Raw genomic sequence first — 23986 nt, 5'->3', positions numbered from 1 at the left:
AAGGCCTGGTGGTCTGTGGGATTAAAAATGCAAGGCTTGGGTGTGACATCTTTTCAAAGGTGTCATTCATTATTTCCTTCAAATTCACATTTCAGAAAGGCCAAAGCTGACTTGATGTGAGAACAGTGCTGGAAGACTCTGTAAGGTACAGTACAGCGGGTACAAATGTGTGTGTGGCCATGTCTGTACCTGATTGTGCGAGTGTGTTTTGTCAATAACGGGGAGGAAACACGCCAAAGCAGCAGCCTGTTTATTCTCCTTGGCTATTTTTAGCGGCTGGCCATGTCAAGGTCCACACAATCCACCCACCCACAGTGGGCAGCAGTGGCCTTCAATATAATGGTCTGCTGCAGACCCGGGTCATTAATCTATGTCATGTCTTCATTCATCCCAGACAACACACCTGTTCACTTCTGATGCTGCCAACAACGGGGAGCGCGTCAAAAATACACACAACACGATAAACACGCTTTGGTATTTTGTAGTGCAAAGTATGGCAGGAGTACGCGGGGTGTCCTGGGGGGCTTAAGAGTCTAAGTCTGTACCGTGTAACCGTGCATCCACTAAATCCTGGTTATAATCCAACCAAGGACCTTCGCAATATGTCATCTCCCTCTCCAGCCTCCTGAGTTTATCGTCACTCCCTTCTGCCATCAATCAAAGTGAGGAAACACTGTTAAAAACAATCCCTTAAAACAATATATCCTGCCTTAATGTGCATGTGTAGTCTATGGAGGTCCAGCTGGAGCCTTGTGCTAGCAGGGGACACACAAACATGATTGATTACAACTCCAGCCCGCTGGTTATGTTTGCATACATCCAGGGCAATGGATCAGTAATTGAATTGGGTTTTCTTTATATCCTTTTTTATTGGGATTTCCGCTCGACAACTGCTCTCGTATTCATGTTTTCTAGCACAGCGGCAGCAGCGCACACAGGTGCTTTAATCTGCTTTGCCTCCACAGCATCATTGTTTACCAAACACAAAATGCCACATCCTCTGCAGCTCAGCATCAGTGTAGCCTCCAAAATATCAGTGTTTTTTTATTTTGCACCACTCATCAGCATTCACCGGTGTGAATAATGCCACCTTGCAGGGGGGAGACAAGATGCTCAGCACTGTATCTTAACCTGAAGTGCTTGTGGCCGCATGATAATGTGAATATAATGCACTTGGTCTAATTGCTGCCAAAACACCCGGACTTGGCAATTTGGCCGCTCCTGCTGTCAGGAGTCATCCAAGCATTTATGTAATCGGGGCAGGTGTGGCACTGCTGGCTTGTTCCAGTGATCACTGCGTGTTGTAGCTGAAGTGAAAGACAGGAAGAAGAGAGAGCGCGGGTTGAATAGCAATGAAGTCACTTGTGGTGTAGCTGGCACATTAGCAGGACTGGAACACTTCGTATATTCACTCTGCACCTGAGTTATATTTATGTTTTGAACCTGAAAGTGAACTTTTATGCTCTGCTTTTCCTTTGATTACAGCATGCTTTACTGTAGTAAGCACTTTAAAGTTAAAGAAAACCAGATAACCAGGCCCTGCAAACTCACACTTCTTTGATACCATTCTCCTTTTCTTGCTTATGCCTTCAACACAAGAGGCTAACATCCCCAAAATCCCCTCTATTTGCATCCAGCTGCTAATCTATGCAGATCGTTTCTGTAAATCACTTGTGCTGATGTTGCAAGGTAGCCTTGTTTATGCCGCCATAAGTCAGAGTCGCATTGATACTGATGTCAGTTGTGTAATTGGGTCCACAGGTAGTGTTCTGGTGTTATGAGTCCCTCTGCAAAATAATGTGAAAGATTAATCATTTGGACAGGAAACCAAAACTTGCCCATTCCTGGGAGGGATATTGTGATGGGGGAAATTCTATCAAAGAGACCCAAAAGAAGAAGAAAGAAGAGGAGGAGGAGGAGGAGGAAAATGGAGGACTATTCAAATCAAAGATGAAATGCTGACTGTGTGTATTTTCTCACTAATGATCTCATCTTACAAAACAGGCAGAATTGATTGAATAAGATTAAGAAAATCTGAGACGCTAACTAGTTTTAATCCACAGTCATGACGATAATAATGCATTTTCAAGCATTAACCGGCATGGATCGGGCTGTTTGTTTGGGTAAGAGCCTCATGTTGCACAAAGGTGTTTCGGCCTTCTGTAATATTGATACCATACTTAACTGCTAATGTGTTGCGAGTCCAATTTTGTGGCCTTTTGGGGATATTTTGTATTTAATGGCTTGCTTCCTGGAAACAACATTTTCTTTATTGTGTGTCCCTTTCAGGTTTCTAGTGTAATGTTTTACTGATGCTCTAAAACTAAAATATGAGCTTTTATTGGGCTCTCTTTGTAGTTTTTCCTACATGCATTAATCTTTCACATGCTTTTACCTGGTTACATGATGTATGTCCTGCTCTGACATACCAATATCTGTAGGCGTCTACAGACACACATTGTCCCATGTCAAACTAGAGCAGGTGATGTAGCCCTATCTTGTTTCCCTGTCCTGGTTGTTGTGTACCTGTCAGCGTGGGTGCATGGTCACGTTGAGGAGGTTGTACAATACTGTTTCTAGGCTTTATGTACAGGAGATGGCATTGCAGTGACATCCAATCCCCTGATCCCGTCAGCCAACGGGACAGTATATATGTGTGTGAGTGACTGATAACCTTGGGTATTAGCATTGACCAATTCATCAAGTCACTTTATGTGCCGCAATCTGGCGCACATAACTGACATGTTCAATCACTATGAGTCTGCAGTGGTGGTGATGGGATATCGTTTCATCCAGCTCGTGTCCTTCAAGGTTACACATATTGGACTTTAAAGATAATGCTAACTGCTGGACATGTCAAGGCTCTTGATGGACTCTGAGACAGGCCGTCTGAAAAGGCATTCTGATTTTATGTTTTCTATTAAAGAGGTCATCGCTGCTGATCTCAGTCTGTCCTTAAAGTGGGTGTCCAATAGCAGACCAAACCAGTCTCAGGTAACTGGAAGAGGAAGCACTTGAGACTAGGGATTAAGCCTGGGTTACCAATCTCTTTCAGTCTGTTTTTAGGGGAATGAGCATCCTGGAATCACAAAATCAATCATCATGATTAGTCTTAAGGTAATGTTTTGACCTGATCTTGAAGTCTAGGTTCTCTGGATTTAGAAAAACTATGGTGAGCTAAATGATCCTCTATTCTTAAGACCAGGCTGTATTGTTGTAATTACAGAAAACTGTACAAAGAGCATTAAAAAATGGGTGAACTGTGAGTTTGATGGGGCAGCAGTTCATTACTTGGGACCCTCAAGGCCTTTTTGTAAGTTAAGGCATCAATGTTGGGGAAATTAAAGAAAAAGAAATACTAGGCAGAAATTTCCTGTCTTATTCCAAAACTGCACCGTCAAGGGAAACGCTTGCCTTGACAAACAGGTAACTGTGCCCCTTATGTTTCTAACTTACCACACACAAACACGTGAAAACAAACAACAAACTTTTTAGATTGAACTTTCCAGAAGTTGGTGATTGTGTTGTGTTTGCCACCAATTATTCCCAGCAGCTACTGATAGGAACAAAAAAAAGAAGGAGCAGTAGCAGCAGTCGATTCATTAGCCTAAAATATCTCAAAGGGCTGATATAAACAAGGTTTTGTTTATGTCAGCTCCAAAAGGTTTAACCTTTATTAAGTAGCCATATTGTCTAAGAAACCCTTATTTCACAGTAATGGTCTACAGGAAGTGTCCCTGGGAGATTAAACTGTGAGCTCAACACCAGTTTGGGGATCAGAGTGTTGCACTTTCATGGCTCAGGAAAGAAAAGATAGGGTTTTATTTCACGATAGACCTGATGACTGGACTGATCTCAAGGATAAGACAAACCTACTCGAGTATGCTGCATAATGTAATGTAAGGCTAGCGTGTATATCTGCTTATAACACATCTTACTCCTATTTCCTTCTTATCTGTGATCCCTCTGTCTGTACCTATCTACGGAAGCCCTAAATTGTCACAAGTGAATATATAGTTTTCTCAAGAAGACTAGGTCTTGGCTTATTTTTCTTATCATTTTAGAAAAAAAAGGTTTTTCTCAAGTTAATGAGATAATTTGTCCCATTACCTTAGGAAAATAATCTCATTTTAAAGAGATAATTAGCAAATTTTTAGAGACTGAAATTAAATCAGTGGTTTGATCACTATCTTTAGCCAAAAGAAAGCATCCTCAGATACCTCTCAGCCTCTCCCCACATGATTATGAAAAGTGAAGCCTATTTCTGTTATTCTTTGGGCTTTTCATGAAGTAGCAAAAGCTGTTTTCTTGCAGGAAAAAAAATGGAAAAAGTAAATGTTCTTTAATATGACCCTTTAGGGCTTTTATACTTACCTCTATTTTTGTTTGAAGCCCCACTTCAGTCCTTCAATTACAATTATTATCTTTAATTATAATTACAATGTGACTCAATAGTGGAACCATACAAAGTGAAGTACAGGTATCCGTAAAGTCCCTCTTCAATTAAAAAAAAAATTCTTTAAAAGAAAATTATCAGACTAATACAAGGAAATTGTTACAAAATGATGAGTGGATATTGAAGGTTTTTTTTTTCTTTCTTTTTTTTCCTTTTTTAAAATTGAAGAACAAATTATGAAGGTGAAAGCTTAAAGGCTTAAAGGGTCGATGTTTTCCTCAGATGTTCTTGGTCATCCACCCCTGGCCCCATAAATTTCTTGTGCTGTGCACAAACCTAGAGATGTGACGGTGGATCTCTTCCATACTCAGTTCTGTAGTTTTGCTGAGTCTTTCAATGGACCATGACACACACTTTGGGCTATTTTCTTGAGGAGAAGCCATTTTTTAGGGGCCCATTTAACAGTACATCTGTCATCAAAAGGATACCTGAAATATACAAGTGCAATGTGATTAAAAACTTTGGTAACTACTGAGAACACAGAACAAGTCTGATAAAGATATCTCATCACTTGCCTTTGTAATATATTTTTTAAGCTATAAAGACTCTTTATGGACACCCTGTACATTCCTGGATTTGAATGCTTGCTTCACAGTAGCACTCATAAATTATAGCGGACAAAAAAAAGCTAAGGCCCTTTAGGTACCTCCTTTATGATACAGTGTATAATATGAGATATGATTTATGATGTGAGGTATAATATGATTTACAATCCACCGCTGTACAGTATCACACTCTATAATACGTCTGCAGATTTTCTTGGACTTAAATGCCAGCTTCATGGTAGCACTAATAAATTAAAACAAACAAATGAGCCGTAGCCTCTTTAGGTGCCTCCTGTTGAGCCAAGGACAGTCCTGGTCAATTGATCCTTTCTGTGAAGCATCTGTTAGGTGATGACAGCCAAATATGTATCAAAGTTGTTTAAAGTGAATCACAGGGCCAAGCTATTAAGAAGTATCTCAACATTTTTCATCATAAGTGTAAGGACTCTGATTATCTTAGCATTAAGTTGATGTTGGGTAACAGTGCACATCTTCATTTCAATTTAACTTCACTTTTAAAACTCTTCTGAAGAGGCAGGCTGAATGGATCCCATCAGGAACTAAGACTGCCTTTTCTTCATCCATCATGCGGCGTGCCTGGCAACTCAGCGCAGCTCTCTACGCCCTCTACCCAGAGCAAAGGTCCAAGCCCCTGTCCAAAAGCAGAACCATGATGAGAAGTATCAGAATGAGTTATTGCCGTGACCATAAAGGAGAACCCCTGAGGACAGATGGCAGTCCTTGGATCATTGCGTCCACATTAACCTTCCTGTGAAGGGATCAGGCGCAGGCTTACTTTCACGAGGGAGTTGGGTCATTGTTCCAAGAATACATTTTCTGCGCTTTTTGGAGGACACAGATACAGACCTGCGGTGAGAAGCCCCCTTTGGCGGAGAAGCCCTTCCGGACCTGGCAGATAGACAGAAAAGGGATGAAGCCCTCAAAGGAAATGTCAGGCAGGCCTTTGGCAGCGGTGGTAATGTTATCCCTCTGAGGTTTGTTACTCACACCTGAGGGAAAGGTTAGCACGCAGATGAACACTATCTGTTTGATTACCGTGACAGAGGCAGAGGTAATTAAGTTAATACAGTTTAATTAAGTTGAGATGGATTCAATAAATGTTTCATTGTGTCTCTGGTCACTGGCAGCACACTGCAGCATGAGATAGCCATGGCACCATTGCGTGTTGCCGGATGGCTGCTTGGACGAGGTTCGGGAAATGAACACTTCCACAACCGGCGATTAAACATGTATGGGCACAAGTCAGTGGAGAGAAGCAGAGTGATCTATCTGATAACTCATCTGGAAAATGGATTGTTTTCCCTCACTGATTACCTAAACCATCAAAGTAGAAGTTTTGTGATGTTAATCATGCTTTACAGTATCTCTGAACGAAGCAAAAAAAAAAAAAACCTCCAGCTTGATTTGAACAAAGCAATTTAAAAGCCATCATCCCTCATGCTGTGAGGATAGATGGCTTCCATTACTGTACTGAATCAGAGTGTTTATGCAGCACAGTGGCTTTGTTGTCAAGAACACCATCAACTTATTTTTCAATCGTGCATTATGCTCAAATTGGGTCCTTTCAACGTGTCACACGATGATTAATTTTAATCAAAAGCAAACATCACCTCTCTTTCCCTCAGTGTTAACACACGCTTTATAAAAGAGTTTGATCCTGAGTGCACAAAAAGTGCTTCTGAACCCGTTTTAGCTTACACTGCTTCAATGTTAGCGGTTGTTTACTGTCCTTTTCTAAGACACTATTGAGAGCTGTCTTTTTTAACAGCTGCATTCATCAGTACAAGCTTTCAGTCATTTGAAATACAGCTCGCTGAGTTGTATGCAAGGTGTGTAATTGTCTGCTCTTTAAGTACCCTCGTGGTATTTTATTGAACTAATTTATTCCGAATGGAAACCCTAGAGGGTATAAAGCCATCTGTTTGACATTGCCAGCTGGACCCTGTCCGATAAGAGACGTTTTTACAGTGGGGTTAAGCTTCAGAGTATAAAAATACACAATGAGGCATGGTTGAGATGTGTGGTGACTGTCGGAAATGATGGTAGTATAAAACTGATTTTAATGAGGAGATAGGCTTCTGAACTCATCCCGATTAGATCATAAATTATGATCTCAATCTCGTTTGTCCTAAACTAAAGACAGTGTTTGAATAAAAATCAATAAACTCCAGAGCGCAGAAAGACGCTTGAGAACAAATGAGATAACAGCTAAACACCTGATGGAAGATAGAGAGGAACTTTGTGCGATGCCAATGAATAAATTATTGTGCTGTTTTTTTTTTCTTTTTTACTGCAAGGTCAGCTCTGGTGCTCGGCTTCTCCAGGGAAACCTCCGCCAACACACATGAACTTACACACAAACACACACAGCCATACACACACATATGCAGACCCACACACTGGTCAATCAGAGGCAACCCCACCAACACACACATCAGTGCAAATGTCTTCCTACACAGATATGCATCTTATAAGAGCCTGCACGTGAACTAACTTTACAGCATAAACATGTCACGTGTATCTATGGTGCATAAATGTACACACAGGCATTTTGAACCCAATATGTTTTCATGGGTTACACAAAGGACATCTTCACAGGAATTCCCCTGACCTGTGTATGTGAGAAGCTGTTTGCGGCTTGAATTAAGGGAGGGGTTCAATATGGCTTTAAAGAGAAAAACAAATCACTGTAAAAGAAAACAAAAAAGGCAGAATCAGTTCCCTGTACTCTCATGACAGTTGTTTTACTTTTGATATCCCTTTTGTATTTGGAAGCTTCAATGCTGTATCTGACTGGAATCCCGGTCTTGAATAGAAATAGAAATAGAAATAGAAATAGAAATAGAAAATACTTTATTTATCCCCAAGGGGAAATTCAGGAGTCACCGCAGCATTTAAGAAAACAAAAGTAAGAAAGAAAAAGTAAGTAAAGAAAAAAGTAAAGTAAAAAAAAAAGTAAAAAAAGTTTAAAAAAGTAAAAATTGTTTCGAGAAAGGTTTGATTTCCATTATTTTGGATTGAAATGTAACTTAGGGTCAATGAAACTTAAAAACACCAGGCCCTTATTTAAGTATATGACATCAACTCTTTAGAAGTCGCCAGTTTAGCCCTGTAGTTTTAGCACGCCCCATGTACTGAGCTTAAACACAGCAGGTTTTACTCACTGCCTCTGCCTGTTGCTGAATGTCAAAGTACAGAACTTCCCTTTTTTTCAGATTTCCTGTTAAATTTAAGAAAACATGCCCCCCAAAAAAGAAAAGCAAAAATTAGCGTGAAGTGACTTCCTGGCTAATTTTGCAGTTTTGCGCAAAATCAAAAAACCTGCTTCAAAGTGTCGTATGATAGAAATGTGGTACATTTAGAAAAAAATAGGAAGTGGTTAGCTAGGGATTGCACCTCTCAGCACTTTATATGACACAATCTTGCTAGCATACTGTTAGCCTGGAAGGAGTTGTATGACACAACCTGGTGTACGTATTACTGGCCCAGAAGTAGCTGAACGCTAACATTATCTTTTGAATGTGTATCACAATACTGCCGGTAAAAACAACTTAACTTTACAAAAACAACAACATTTAGAAAGTTTGAAAATAAATAAATAGATAAAATAACTGCAACTATGACACAACAGCCGTTATAAGCATTGAAACCTCCACTGCTAATAGAGCTAGTAGCTACAGAATACACATCTGCTATCTTAAAGCATGATTTAATGGTTAGCATACAGTTAAGAGGCTGCATAGAATAATTTAGGTTGCTAAACTGGCCAATGCTAAGGTTTACAGAAAATGGGATATTACCTTTACTTATGACTGTTGCAAAAAAAAGTGGTAGAAAGCTAACATTAGCTATTATCAGAATCAAAACAAAGATTTATAACACTTTGGTCTTTTCACATCATTCATTACAATATGGAAACACTTTCAAAAAGTAATGTTAAAGTAGAGACAATAATTAGCTGAATGCTTACACAGCATCCCTCGAGGTTTTCGCTGTCCATTATCCGTCTGTTTACTGAATAATTATATATGTATGATGGCATCGTGAGACAGCACTAGCAAAGTATATCATTACTGAGCTTCAAACTGTGAGAGTGATGTTAGAGGAAAAAGCTGCCTTGTGAGCATGGCAAACAAATTCAGATGCAGCAGAAAAAAAAAGTGTTTTCAGTGTTGGCTCCTCACAATCTTGCTGGCTCAACAATTTTACTTTTTTTATACAACTTCACTTCAAAATCTCCCAGATTTGAAGGTGACTCATCGGATAAGATGAAAATGTAGCCTAAGCTTTTGCCTCTATGGGCTAAGAATAAATATATTAACTCACATAAATATCCCCAAAATAAATGGGAAAGATAGAGAATGATTAAACTTTTAGGATTATTTATTGTGTGCTGAGCAGACATGCTGTGAGTTATTTATTTGTGGACCATCAAAAACATTTATGAGTCTGTTTCAGCAGTATGCTCGAAACAAGAAGTCATAAATCTCCCAGTGTATCCTCACTCCTCTCTTCTCACTCCCTCCATTGAGCTGTCTCCACCTCCCTGTCTCTCCCTCCACCTCCTCTTCCTCTCAGCCCTCATTTTTCAGCACCTCTCATCACTCCAGTGAGTGCCAGCGCTCATAAAGATTTGCCATCAATTTGAACTTCATCAATCCTGATTGGATTTTGTTGGTGTAGGAGCTCTGTTTGATTTGGTGTTGCCTCTTAACTAGTGGAGTGGAACACATTTCAAAACTAGTGTCCTTGATACGGCAGTTCTGGGGGAAAAAATGTGGATAATCTGTGGCCACAGGGTAAAAAATGTTTAATAAGAGTTGTCACTGTTTTCAGGTTTATGCAGCATCCTCGAGCACAGTCACACATTTGTCAGGATTTCCTCTCTAATTAAAAGTGTAGCATTCTGCCTGTTGTAAGCACATGATGTTCGTGAATTGCCTGTCAAAAGAGTTTCAGTAGTTTGTGTTGAAGTCCCTCTGCTTGTGTGTTCTTGTTAAATCTGTGTAGTCTCCACAAGGTGGTGTCATGCTCATTAGCTTTGTGTTGCAGCTCATTTTTTGAAAGCCTGTCTGACTCCTGCACACTTGGGTGATACAACCCCTCCTTTCCCTACATCAACATCACAAGCTGAGAGAGAAAACAGCAGTGAAGTAGATCTGCTATGTGTATTTGTTTTTTTTTATTGTTTATCACAGTCGTTTCAAACTGTCTGCAGACTCCTCTCATCCCGTTGTATGGAAAGCCATCAGTGACAAAACCGCAGAGAGAAGTTCAGTGAAGTGAGACAGCGAAACAACCAAACACTTACAAAGGTTTCAGTCAGCAGAGCTGGCTGTGTTGACCTGTCGGTCGACCTTCAAAATAATGGTTGTGTTGGAGTGGAGACAGTTCATTACCCACAATGCCTGTCAGTCAACTGCCTCATACATCCTCAATCACTCAGGGTAAGAAAGCAGGTCATTTTTGAGCGGTTCCTCTCATCTCTATCACATGTTTCACATCTTTCCTCTCTTAAATTTAATTCAACTCCCCCTGGATTCTTGTCTTCACTTATTATCATCTGATTAAACCCATCCCACACTTATCTTTTTTAAAATCTAGCTTTAAATCTGTAATTCCCAGCTGAACACAAAACAAATGCTGAGTGCTAATGCAAAACAATTATGAGTAAACCGCTCTGGTCTCTAGTGACCCACTGCCTTGTGGTCAGTTCTGATTGTGGCTGAGTTTACCCACGCATATCCCCTCTGGTGTCAGCGTTAACAAGCTTTGTCTGAGCAGAGCAAAGGGAACAAACCATGAGTCATGATCGGCTTACTGATCCTTAACTAGTGTTTCTAAGCAGTGAATTACGAACACTGGCTTCGAGCGGCCATTATCATTCCACTGCTGCCGGAATGATCTGCAGCTATGAGTTGGGAAAACACATAAAGCTATATGAGCATGATTCCAGGTTAAACTAGAAAAGCACTCAGAGTGCAGACCTCCGCCAAGCATATTGTGATTGTCATGCAACCCTTTAGTCCTACTTTAATGTTATACTCCCTTTTAGCAGACTGTCTGCTACAATTTGGTGTTAGTTGCAGGTTTGTACGATAATTTGTTACCTGGCAGTGTTGAAAATTATGTTAACCCAGTGCATATTTCATATTCAGGATCTTAGTATCCAGAATATTGCCAGGATCTGGATCGTTCTTTTACATCTGTCAGAAATTATCTTGACCTTTTCTTGTATTGCTTTGCAAAGCAACCCGACTATTTATCATGGAGTTATATACACATATGGTGAAAACCCTATCTCACAATGATAAAAAATCCTTAAAAAAAATCCTGGATCCAGATCACCTCCAAAATGTAATCAATTCTTCCTTATCCCATTTTGAATATTTCCTATAAATTTCATCAAGATCCGTTTATTACTGTTTGAGTTGTGTTGTTCACAGACAGACAAACAAACAAACAAACAAACAGACAAACTCTCCCAAAAACACAACCTTTTTGGCAGAGATAACTCGTGGTGTATTTTTATATGACTTCAGAGCAGGGAGGTCACTGTTCACCTTCTAAGTGACAGAAATCACTGGTCAGCCAAGATCTCTGCACCATAAACACAGGCTAAAGTAGCTCCACTAATGATCAAACCTGGGCTATTGTGTGCCCTCAGGCTTGACTTATGTTCTTCCTTGGTTAGTCACTATTTTTTCATACTGATGCTTAAGAAAACCCCTATGTTGGCTGGTTTCTGAGACACTTTAAAGCTCTCTTTAAAGCCTGGTGCTGCACAAACCCCCTCCTCTGATTGGCCAGCACACAGCAAGGCCTGTTGGGGGCAGAACTTTGGGCAGACCTTGGTGTTTAAGGCCCAACCCTCACAGCATGTCACAAACCAGCTAAGAGATTTTAAGGCGATGATGTTATCATTTCGACAAGTCTTGTGAAAATGTTAAGGACATCTTGTGTTGAGTTTTAGAGCAGTCTAAAGACAGATTCTTGGTTTTCTACAACATATGAATATGTGGCAGTTTGAAAATTTTCCGCACCTTTGGACAGGACATCAATTTATGGGAAACCATAATACCCTCTCTTTAAATTTTGTCATTAGCTGTGTCCAAAGGCAGCTATTGTGCTATTAAGTTATTTATTGACTCTGAAATGCTTGAAATCTTGTTTTGCTTGATTGACATTAAACATCAAAGCAGTGTCAGGTACACATCATTTAAATTAATTAAAACTAGACAGCAGATGATTGACATTTAGATGGTGTTTGTGCTTTTTAATGCAATAATGTCGGTTCATCATAAACTTTGTTTAAACTTTGAAACTAAATAGCTCAAAGATCAACTTTTAGTATTTTAGGATGCTACAGTTTCCTTAGGCCTGTGTCATAAACCCCATCAAGCCTGAATAAGAGTCACACCTGTTATTCGAGGACGATGATTTAAGATACTCAGCAGCAACAGTTGGAGAATCATGAGTCTTTTTCTTATTTCAGATGAGTGTGAGTGGGTGTCTGTTCTGATGTATAGAGAATGGACACAAGCCAGGAGCCCGTCACACCACCTGTTCCAAAGTTCACATTTGTCAAACTTATCCAAGTTTTTATGAAGCAGAGATTTAAACAACACTACATTAAAACTGTCAGCACCAACTAAACCACTTTTTATGCTCCTTTTTTATTTATAGCAGCTTAGAGTTAAGTGTCATGTTGATTTTTCAGGAATGCAGCTTGTAGCTCATCTTTAATCCAGCCAAAGCTTGATCTCCCTCTTCCACCATCACCAACAAATTTAGATACACAGATGAAAACATAAAGCATAATAAATAAAATGGCGTATATAAGGTTGGTTTTCTGAGATCTTACTTTTGTTCTTCTGACTTTGTGAACTGCTAACAGGCTGGTGTCTGAGGTGTACATTTACTGTTAATGATCTGCACAGAGCACGGCATTGACAGATGGATGAATGCAATTAAAGAGGATTAAAGGTTGGCTCGGGGGAAGTGGTCCACCAGGTACGTCACTGAGCAGAGCTGATAGAAGTTAGATAGAAGCATGTGAAGTGCATCGATTGCTTTCCGGAAGCAGCTGCAACATACATCCTTTTCCTTCACAGGGGATATTGATGATTTGTGTGACTTGAGAGTTATTCTGAGTGTATCTTTGACTTAGAGAGTCACAAAGCATGATTACATGGCAGTAACATCCAGCACCAAAACAAGCTTAGGAAAAGAACCAAAAACAAAAACCACACAATTTGGAGAATTATGCAAAAAAAAAGAAAGGATTACAGATAAAGACCAATACTCCTGTAACAAGTGTTGAGGGCACGGCCTCCCAAACTGAGCAGATGGATGGCTAGGTTGGAAATGATACTGTCTCTGACCTCACAAGCCGCAGCAGCCTGTAGCCCATGATTGTTTTTCCAATTTGACCTGTGTGAATCCACACGGATAATCACTGACTCCAGGATCAAGGATTTAGCCCTCAGGGGGGTTTCCGGCAGTCATAATGCCCATGGCGGTCTCAAGACAACGCAGTAGAGCTCACCTCAGCTTAGATAAGACCAGCTGGGGCTCGGAGAGAAAGAATAAAAAGAGAGAAAGAGACAGAATGATACAAATAGAATCCAAAAGTCTCCTGGAGGGAACGAACATCATCTCTGTATCTGTTAACCTCTCTGCCTGTCACGCTGTGAAATTTTTAGATTTTGTAGCAGTAAAAACTGTCATGTTGCCTGACAAGGAAAACTTTTCAAAGTTACTTTCAGAAAAAAAAAAAAAACTCAAGCCGTAATTCATGCAGCAACAGAGAAGACAAGTCAATATCTCTATTCTGAAACCCTGTAAATAATTGATCATAGCTGTTAGCTTTAACTCAAGCTGAGGAGCAACTCATGGTCTGATGTCATTCTCAAAAATCATAGTTTAAAAGCAAATTATTTAATATTTAACTATCATCCTGTCAGATTTACTTCCCTGGTTTCTGGGTGCTCTTGTAGTTCAAAACATGCACCACATGTACAGAAGCTGAAGACCTCAAGGCCGCGGTTGTTGGTTTAACTCTCAGGATTAACCCTGCATGTCTTCCCCCTTTGCTTCCTAGATTTAGTGTCTCCTTTCAGCTGTCCTGTCCAAAAAACAAAGACCAGGTTTTTCAGCACACTTTAAACAGCCATATATGCTTTTATATGGAAGCCCAAAGAAGACAACATTTAAAAAAACATGACTGTCAGGAGGAGCTCTTGCAATCCCCACTCCACTGATGGGCCTCACTTTATTCATGTTGGGCTGAAAAACCTCAAACCTGTCAACTCCTGGCCTAGCTGCGCTCATCATGTCGGTTTGTTGTTTAAGTTAAGCTAAATATGGTCTTATTTATTATAGTCTTATTTACACAGTTTGTATTATTTTGAATGTCGCTGGCTCTTTTTAGGAAGTTTCAGAGCACAACTTCCTGTCCCTCTCGATCTGCACTATCCCGAATTAACACGTCACAGATTAGGCAGCAAGAAAAAATAGGAAGGTTGCGTATAGGCAGCAACCTCGAAACCTATCTTGTTCAGTGCCGGACCAGTATTGGTGTATTTTGGCTGTGACAGGAGCTTTAAGGTTCTTTTTAGAAACTTCAGAAAACTTCAGGAAAAAATGCTGGAAAACTTCACCGAAACATCTTGTAGGTTTTTGTTTTTATCTATCTATCTATCTATCTATCTATCTATCTATCTATCTATCTATCTATCTATCTATCTATCTATCTATCTATCTATCTATCTATCTATCTATCTATCTATCTATCTATCTATCTATCTATCTATCTATCCATCCATCCATCCATCCATCCATCCATCCATCCATCCATCCATCCATCCATCCATCCATCTATCTATCTTTCTATCTATCTATCTATCTATCTATCTATCTATCTATCTATCTATCTATCTATCTATCTATCTATCTATCTATCTATCAATATTGATCAGGGTTCTTCAACTCCTACCCGAGAGGGCCCAGAGGCTGTATGTTTTCTTTCCAACTAAAAACTCCACCAGCAGATTTCACTCATTACCTCCCCTTTGAGCAGAGAGCAGGGACTAATCAGTGAAATCAGCTGGTGGAGTTTTTGGTTGGAAAGAAAACCTGCAGCCTCTCGGCCCTCTAGGCTAGGAGTTGGAGATCCCTGATATAGATAGATAGATAGATAGATAGATAGATAGATAGATAGATAGATAGATAGATAGATAGATAGATAGATAGATAGATAGATAGATAGATAGATAGATAGATAGATAGATAGAGAGAGAGATGTGTTTTCGTTTGTTCTCCATTATTATTCAAGGTCAACTTTCTATAAGATGTCTCAACATTTCTTACCTCTGTTGTAAGCACAAACACTCTACTCCTGAAAAAGTGCTGCACACTGAATACTAAATTCTTTCGCCTAAAAGTTTGTTCGCTAATGGCCCCCTCAGCCTGTGTTGTCTGCACTGAAAAGGTTGTCAGAGGACAAGTGATTTAAGAAGAAAAGCCGACCACGATTGTGTTTACATACAATGAAGATAAACCATAGCGAGGATCCAGAGTAAATTACATTTTCAGATGTGTGATGCCAGCCCTGCCGTGCAGTTATCCATCATTCATTCAGTATCGTAAGGGAAAGCTTAGAAAATCGTACTTTTGTACTCCTGTGAGTATAAACACCATTCACAGTGTTATAATTGCTCAGGGGAAATGAGAGCATAATGCATTTTTTTATTCATTAGAGGAAAGCATTCAGATGTGTGTCTCCGGCTTAAATCCGAACCTCAGGAAAGCCTGAGAAGCAGCCTTTGAGCTCTTAATTATATGCTTAGAAAGAATCTAATCCCTGCTATGACTAAAGAGATTCCCTGTGTTAACATTTACATTGAAATATACATCTTTGTCACTGTGCCGTGCTGCCAGGCTCTATGCTGGCAGGGAGGACAAAAAAAATCACAAACTAAAAATTTGATGGAGTCTGTTTTGATGGAGTTAGAGTTTTTGTTTGATTTAAGTCCCTGATGTGAAAAGTCAGACATGCTGAGTGTGTTTGCAGGCAGGGGACAAATAGAGTGTCAAAAAGCAGGCTGGCAGCGGGGCACACTCCCCAAGGACGGCCCCACTCTTAAGAGGTTACTTCATCTATAAGTGATGGAACACCAACGCAGTGCCACATGTTACCACACACACACACACACACACACACACACACACACACACACACACACACACACACACACACACACACACACGCTCACACTCACACTAACCCCACTTAGGCTGTTGTGGATTCTGATTGACAGCTCTGCAGGTGAAGCACTTTGCATATCGCTGCTCTCAGCCACTTTTTCCTGTGTAGCAACATGTTAACCTGTCCTTTGAATATTTTTACACCAACAAGAGGCTTTTCTACACCAACACGTCACTTACAATTCGTCAAGAATGATCCTCCATGTTGCCGGAGGATGTTCTGGTACTGACAAAACACTCAGTATGTAAATCAGGGAAGTGGTGCAAAATTGGAAATAACTTTTAATGTGTGTGGGTAATAAGGGTATCAAATGCATGGGTGAGCATATGGAGTAGCATGTAAGAGATGATGGTTTTGCTACGTTTATGTCCTCCACATAATGTCATGAATGTATAATTCAGTCGCCTGTAGCTCTCAGCGCCTCGGTTAGAAAGTGGTCAGCAGTTGCTGGATGGTCGACAGGTGCAGTGAAGCATCCGAACGTGACAGCCACTTCGCTAAACACACATGCCCTCTGATTCATCAACAAAACATTCAAATCATTACATCCAAAAACACATATTGACTGAAGTCAGCCCCTGAAACAAATCCAGTCAAACCACATGCATGCTCATCCTCCTTGTCCTCCCTTTCACCTGTGCTTTAAATAATGGCTCCACGCAAATTTCCAACGCAAACACAAGCATATTGTCTACACATGTGATACCTGCACGCTCAGGTGGAGACATTATGTGCCTTTTTGTGACACTGGCTCCACTCCTGTTGTGTGTTTTTCCTGCAACTATTCTCCCTTACAAAAAAACATCTCACAGGCAACCAGAAAGAACAATAACTGGGGCCAGATCAGTTTACAGGTTTAAGGTGAGGCCCAGAATCCAGGTGTAGACACCTAGAGACTTTATTATGATGGAAACTTTGTTGTTTGACAGTGAAAGATGGATAAATAATGACTGTAATACAATTAAATAATTGTCTGCCTGTTTCCAGATTCAGCTGTTGATTAATCATTGTGAAGAAATGAGGGGTACATCCAAAAGCAGGAAACAGGTGCACATTTTCTCAACAACCTAAATTCACTTTCCTACTTTCAATATTACTATCAGGTCAATTCTATTTCCTGTGGATCCCATGAAGTCCCATTATGTAATTTATCTTATCTTGTTTGCACAAGATAATTCATTTACAGGGGTCATTATCTATGCACATGCAGCCATGATAATGATCCTGTTTTTCATAAGTTGCTGTCATTATAAGTAATAAGCATGTTAATAAGTACACGACTAGCACTGCCAACAGACGTAATGAAGTCCCTTTTTTCATTTCTGCTTCATCATGTTGGCTTTGAACTCTGAGCTCCACTATCTGACCTGAGACCTACTGGGTTTATACTCTATTAACATTTCTTTCATGTTTTCCAGATCTAAACCGCTGGGTGATATATAGACCAGTGGCAGAACTTTGAAATCTACTCTACAGCTGACTGGGAGCTGGTGTAAAGACTTCAGAGCTGGAATAATGGGCTCTGATCGCTTTGTTTTGGGCTGAACTCTGGCTGCAGCATTCTGAATGAGCTGTTCGCCCTTCTCTTCAAAAAATATCCACACAGGTGATGACATTTTTACCCTCTCTGCAGCTTTTTGTGGCTGGGGCTGTGCTGTTTTCACTGCACTTAATGGCACTCCTCATACCCCTAGAATTATTATCAGACAACAGTTTATTGGATCAACATAAATTATGTATCCCTAATGAAACAGTTATTTCTTTCAACTTCTGTGCCTGAAAAAGCTTTAAAAAGTCTCCTGTAGCTTTTAGACAAAGTAGAGAAGTTACACTTAGTGGTGTTAACATGTTTTTTTAATGTGTTTATGGCATGTCAGCTCCATTTAGCGTGGTCAGGAAACTGTCTTCAGGCACAGATGAATCTTACTCCCATGACGATAAGACTTCTTGACCATCAGTGTAATCCAGAGTTAATGATATACCTTATCTGATAATCCTGCATGATAAAAAAAATCCTTCCGGAATATTCCCTAATCCCTGTGATCAACAAGCCGTGGAGGATGTCTTTCTTTTTGTCCTGTCAGTTGTGCACTGAAAAGCAGCAGAGGAGGTTATCTGAACAACAGGAAGTAAAGGGTTTATTGTTGTTGTTCACAAAGTAAAAGTTTGAGTTGGTGCATAATTATTGTGAATATTTTTGATTAAAAAAAGATTGAGTACTGAGATCAGTTTCTCAAACATGGCAGTATTTTTTAACATGTGAAGTTTAGAAATAGTAGAAAAACTACTTTTCCCTTTCTTTTGTCTGTGCTTAAAACTCACATCTCACATTAAATCCATTTACACTAACTTCATATGATGGAGGCAGAAGTATCATGTTTTCTTCCAAATGTACTGCAGACAGTCAAATTTCCTCTCACATTACAACAAGGGCCGGCCTCTGTCTCTATGAAAAACATCATAAGGGTTGTTTGGTCACAAGGGGCAGCGTCTTGTCTGCATTAGGAGATGGGTGATAGCTCACTCCACCACACTATTTAAAGCCTTATTGCAGCTCAGAGGAGAAGTACTGATTGCTCAGCTGGACACAGGCATCACACAAAAACAGTAAGTACATAAAATCAGAGCAACTCTCTGCTTTTCTGTGACAACTATGAGGGAAATTTAAGTTTTCAGAGAATTCCTTGATGCTAGTTTTTCTTTTTTTACTTCAGAAAACAAAATTTAGTTGAAAGTTTTATTGAGGATGTTTGACTATTTTAACTTTTGTTGTAAAAATGTGAGAATAATTTAATATGTGGCCATACAAATGAGACAATGCACAAACTTGTGTATTCTTTTCATTTTTTGAAATGTAAGTTTATCATCTCATGTTTTCAAGTTTAATGCCTTTGTGGTGTGATTTTTTTAAATTAAATTTTGATAAATTTTGAGTTTTTATAATGCATGATTTATTGTCTGCTGTTAATGATTTGGCACTTTGAATTTGGATGACAATTTACCAAACATTAGCTGCATATATATATATATATATATATATATATATATATATATATATATATATATATATATATATATATATATATATATATATATATATATATATATATATATATATATATATATATATATATATATGCAGCTAATGTTTGGAAGAAGATCAAATTCTAAACTCTTCAAAATTTCTATGGTACATAAAAATTTTCTGTTTTCTTGCAGAGAAAATATCTATAATGTGCATAATGTGGGATATCATATGTAAATATATAATGTTATAGATTGGTACACTGTTGAATTTAAATTGTAGGAGCAATCTTTACGACAATGACAATGTAGTTGTGTTAAATGTGTGTCTGCAGCTGGTCTCACAAGTGTATGGGGAATGCGTTTACCACCGTCCATTAGTGCACTTCCTGCACACTCGCCCTCTGCAAACAAATGAATGGGAGTCTCAATTACACAAACCAATGACACTTATTTACTGCTGCTTTTCGGAAGTGATGGGGAGGATGACCAACAGCTGGTCGTCATCAAATCCACAGATTTAGAAGAAAATGTAGTACTAGAGAGAACATATGGAAGAGCTGAGGAGCTGATATTAAATTCTATTTTGCAGAAGATCTGTGATGGAAACTGTGTTTTATTTCCAGCATGGGTTACTTGAATGTTTCCGCATCATCAGGTCTTCTTCTGCTATTTTCAGAAACACGTGAAAAAATCTATAGTCTGTGCATGTACCTGCTGTGGGGTTCTCCACGTATACTGTCTCAGCTCCCTGGAGCAAAAACCACATGTCCCAATAAGAGCTACACCTTTACAGTATGACTCCTCTTTTTTATTTACTGGTCAGGGAAATCCATTGGTAATCTGCAGAGCTGCCTGAAGAGAAGTGAATTAGATTGATCGCCATGGTGGCCACAGCACACAGAGGTTACAGTTAATTATTGATCTCAGATCTCAGGAGAGCCTGACTGCTTACCTTATAGGAGCCAGTGGAAGATCAGGACTGCCTGGGTTTTGATCTTACTTAAATATGGATAAAGAGAGGTACAGAAACAAAATCTGGTAAATTAAAGTATATTAGTGTTATTGAATAAAAAAATCCTGTCAACACAAAGTATTTTTGCTGCTCTTTTGGCATTAATATCTAGTATCTGAAAGCCCTTGAAGTCCCACTCAGGGATATGTCTCACCTTCCAGCCACCAGGTTATAACTAATTTCCGTCACAGTTGTATAACTTCCTTTCACTGTGTGAAAAAAACAGTCAGGAACATACTTTTTTAGCTCCAACATGCTGCTTATCCTGATAACAAATGAGCATACAAAGTCTCACACAGCAGCTTTTGATTGGCTAATATTCCCCACTGCATTGTTAAAACCCAGGAATAAGTTAGCTGACACAGTTGATGAACTATACTGTGGAGAATTCATGGTGAAGCTAAGATTCACTTGCTAGCAAAGCATAGCAACGCAATTAGCGTAAATTACACTCAAGAGAACCAATGTGAATGCTAAAGTGTTCGGTCTTGACCTTGAATTTCCTCACAAACATATCAAGTGGTTCAAAAGCACTCACCAGGAAAAAGGACTTAATTTGATAATGTGAAGCTATCACGTATCAACACAACATGGGGCGAATGTTCCAATAATAGACGCTTTACCACTGTCCAAAAATGTTCAATAATTGTTACTTCAGATAACAACTTGTGTGCTCAAGATAATAGATTGTGCACACAAGATAAAAAAAGAGGCTCCATAAATAAAAGAGTCACAGGACAAATTAGAAGCAAGGTAGTAAGGTTCAGGGATCCCCCTCTGAAAGTCCTCCATCAATCCTCACAACAAATGTTACCTCTGATTCCATCTGTGATGTGATGATTACAAGGTCTTTCCTCAGTCTGGCTCACCCAGGATCACCTGAGGACACCTGGGACCCACTGGAACAAGCTTCCCCCTGCTGCGACAGATAATTGCTTTTTTCAACAGAGGGGCTTCAACCTCTAAACACTCAGTGGATGTGAATGCCCTTTTGGGTAGAGACAAAGTCATCTGTATCCCCTCGTGGTGAGAGCAGCCTATAGCTCAGGGCATTAGATCTAAATTTGTCTGGTTTGTAATGTAGGATTTTTACCCTCCGTTATGTGGCTCCCTTTGAATCAAATAGCCCTGGTTTCTATTTTTGTATTTGTTTCTGCCTGTGAACAGAAATCTCCATCCGTCGGCATCACACTTCATGTAGGCAACTGAGGTTCATCTATACCTAGCGCCTCCTGAGTGATGAACTTCAGCAGGGAGGTGGCCCGGCAGACCAGTTGTTACACGTATGTGATAGAGGATGAAGATCCAGCCCTGGCAAGCCTTAATGTTTTTGAGGTGAGGCTGCTTCATACAAATCATTCAAATGCATATTTGGAAATAAACAGACATATCAAACCAGAGAAGTCTAAAATGAAGCACTTTGAGATGTGCTTCTCTGATAATCTGAGGTGCATTTATGTAATACCCAATTGGTAATCCTGCTTTGTTTGACCTGAAGTCATTTTAAACTGCTGAATACAGATGTAACAGCAACCTATTGTATTTTAATCTTACATGAGTTGCAGGATTTAAATTAAAGAAGCAAGAAGATACAGACATTATGTAATGCACGTTGTACCAAAGAGAAGGTAATGAAAGCCGCTAATGCTTGTAAAACAGCCTAAAAACAGCCATTATGTCCTCTGAGGGGAAATCTGCAACAGAAAAATAGAGTCTGCGTACATAATCACCCTTTGTCTCTTTTCTTCCATCATGTGATCCTCCATATGGCTTCCTAGTTGGCGGAGAAGGGTGACCTGGCTCTCCTGGAGAACCTGGTGAGGAAGAGCCCAGAGGTCCTGAGTGAGAAAGATGAATTGGGAGCCAGTCCCCTTCATCACGCCGCTGCAGGGGGCTATGTCCCTCTCATCCAATTTATCAGCTCTGTCATGGACTCACAGGGTACGCCACACCTCTGTCATCCATCACAGGATGCACTCTGGCATTAGCAAAATATGTGTTATGTGTATCAATATGCAGTGTATCTTTATGGAGTGTTTGTGCACACACTTCTTCCCAGAGCGAGACAGCTGTGATGATCAGGGCAACGTGCCGCTGCACTGGGCGGTGGAGAAGGACAAGCCAGAGAGCTGCAGGGCCCTGCTGGACCTGGGGGCTGACCCCAACATCCTCAACACGGCCCTTCTGTCCCCTTTGCACCTGGCTGTCAGCCTGGGACACAACAACCTGGTGGAGGTGAGGACGCTGGAAGTCCTCAGCTGAAATAACAATTTATCAGATGTGGATTAGCTCCAGAGGTTTTGTGTTTTCGCAAGGTTATTGCACATGTGCTAGATTTATTTAGGTACAGACGTGTCATTTGGCCATTAAAGCAGGTCACAAGTCTTAATACGCCTCACTTAACCTCAAGTTTCATGAATGCTATGGAGGCTTATTTTACTCATGGAGTCAAAATAATTTGGGGGATGATTTTGGGAGGACACAGCAGCTCTATCAGTGTGTTATTCTGAATTTTGTACATATGTTACTGCTTTCTCTCCATATGGATAAGAGAGTCTGAAAACCTCCCTGTCTGCACATGGACTTCTCACTTAGGGCAGCAACTTCACTCCAAAGTCAGTCGACAACTGTTCACATATCTGAAAAAAAGCCTGACTCAACTGTCTACTTGGAGAGACCTTGTGCTGTCGTCCCCGCAGCCTTTGGCTGTTGTCCACAAACTGACACAGTAACAGTATGTGGGAGGATAAAGGAGGACACAGGGTGTATGTTAAGAGAGTTAGAGACGTGAAGATGAAGGCACTAACTGTTAAAGTTTTTATCTTGCTCATCCTGCAGCTGCTGCTGAACTACACCACCACAAACAGTAATCTACAGGGAGACCTTGGGAACACCCCACTGATTCTGGCCTGCTCCATCAATAACTGCGAGGCACTCAGCATATTGGTAGGAACAAGAGTGATGTTTTCACACTCATGTATTCATCCTGTCTACCTGCATCAGCCTGTAGAGAATAACTGTCCAGCTGTATGTGGCTGTTTTTTATTCTGACTGCCAGCCCTCTGCAGCTTTGTCTCTGACAAAGAATCATCTCTGTTTGTCTTTCTCTCCATCCATTCTCCTCTCTGTCAAAGATAACGCATGGAGCGCGCCTCTGCCAACAAAACAAGCTTGGCCATTTTCCTATACATGCAGCTGCCTTCGCAGGTGCAAAGAAAGCCATGGAAGTGATCCTGAAAACTGGTACGACAACAGGATTGATCTATCATAAGAAAATGTTAAAGTGCTGACAAACCTGAGAAAGTTACCACAAGGCCATGCAGCACATTACACTGATAGATAACAAGAGAATTTACCTCAGCTCCCCTGAGAGCTGGAAACTGCTTGTGATTCTTCACACATAGGCCAGATGCCACAGAGTGACAGGATGTTTATCCACAGTGGGAGGTCTGTTTGGTAAATGTTGTGTTATAGGAGAATGGTTTAGCAAGAGTACAAAAATATTTAGGTTTTTCCTGTGATTACTCACTAAGGGAAGTAATGGGCAGCCTAACATCAATAGACACAAGTACTCAACGCCTCCTTTCGCAAAAACAATAAAGACCCAAACCATTGTCTATGTAAAAATGGATGACACATCTCTACCCAAAAGTGAA

At 40.1% G+C, this 23986-nt stretch overlaps 1 protein-coding gene across 2 annotated transcripts in view; it reads left to right on the top strand.

Moving 5' to 3' along the window:
- trpa1b (transient receptor potential cation channel, subfamily A, member 1b) overlaps positions 1–23986 on the top strand; it is a 52282-nt gene that overhangs the window by 6570 nt on the left and 21726 nt on the right. The window contains exons 2-7 of one of the 2 annotated variants that reach the window (XM_074693120.1): positions 17710–17897; positions 21498–21665; positions 22109–22271; positions 22390–22565; positions 23169–23276; positions 23465–23573. In XM_074693120.1, the coding sequence (XP_074549221.1) occupies positions 21570–21665; positions 22109–22271; positions 22390–22565; positions 23169–23276; positions 23465–23573 (652 nt within the window). In that variant the 5' untranslated portion in view covers positions 17710–17897; positions 21498–21569. Of the gene's footprint in view, positions 1–17709; positions 17898–18801; positions 18899–21497; positions 21666–22108; positions 22272–22389; positions 22566–23168; positions 23277–23464; positions 23574–23986 lie in introns of those variants that run through there. The other variant, XM_074693122.1, reaches the window with a different exon arrangement.

The sequence above is a fragment of the Halichoeres trimaculatus genome, unplaced genomic scaffold (assembly GCF_033239565.1).
Source record: "Halichoeres trimaculatus isolate MK-OKI-2021-1 unplaced genomic scaffold, fHalTri1.1 fHalTri1_scaffold_18, whole genome shotgun sequence".
NCBI classification, from domain to species: domain Eukaryota; kingdom Metazoa; phylum Chordata; class Actinopteri; order Labriformes; family Labridae; genus Halichoeres; species Halichoeres trimaculatus.
The sequence above is the reverse complement of the archived record's forward strand: the minus strand, read 5'-3'. Positions and strand labels throughout refer to the sequence as shown.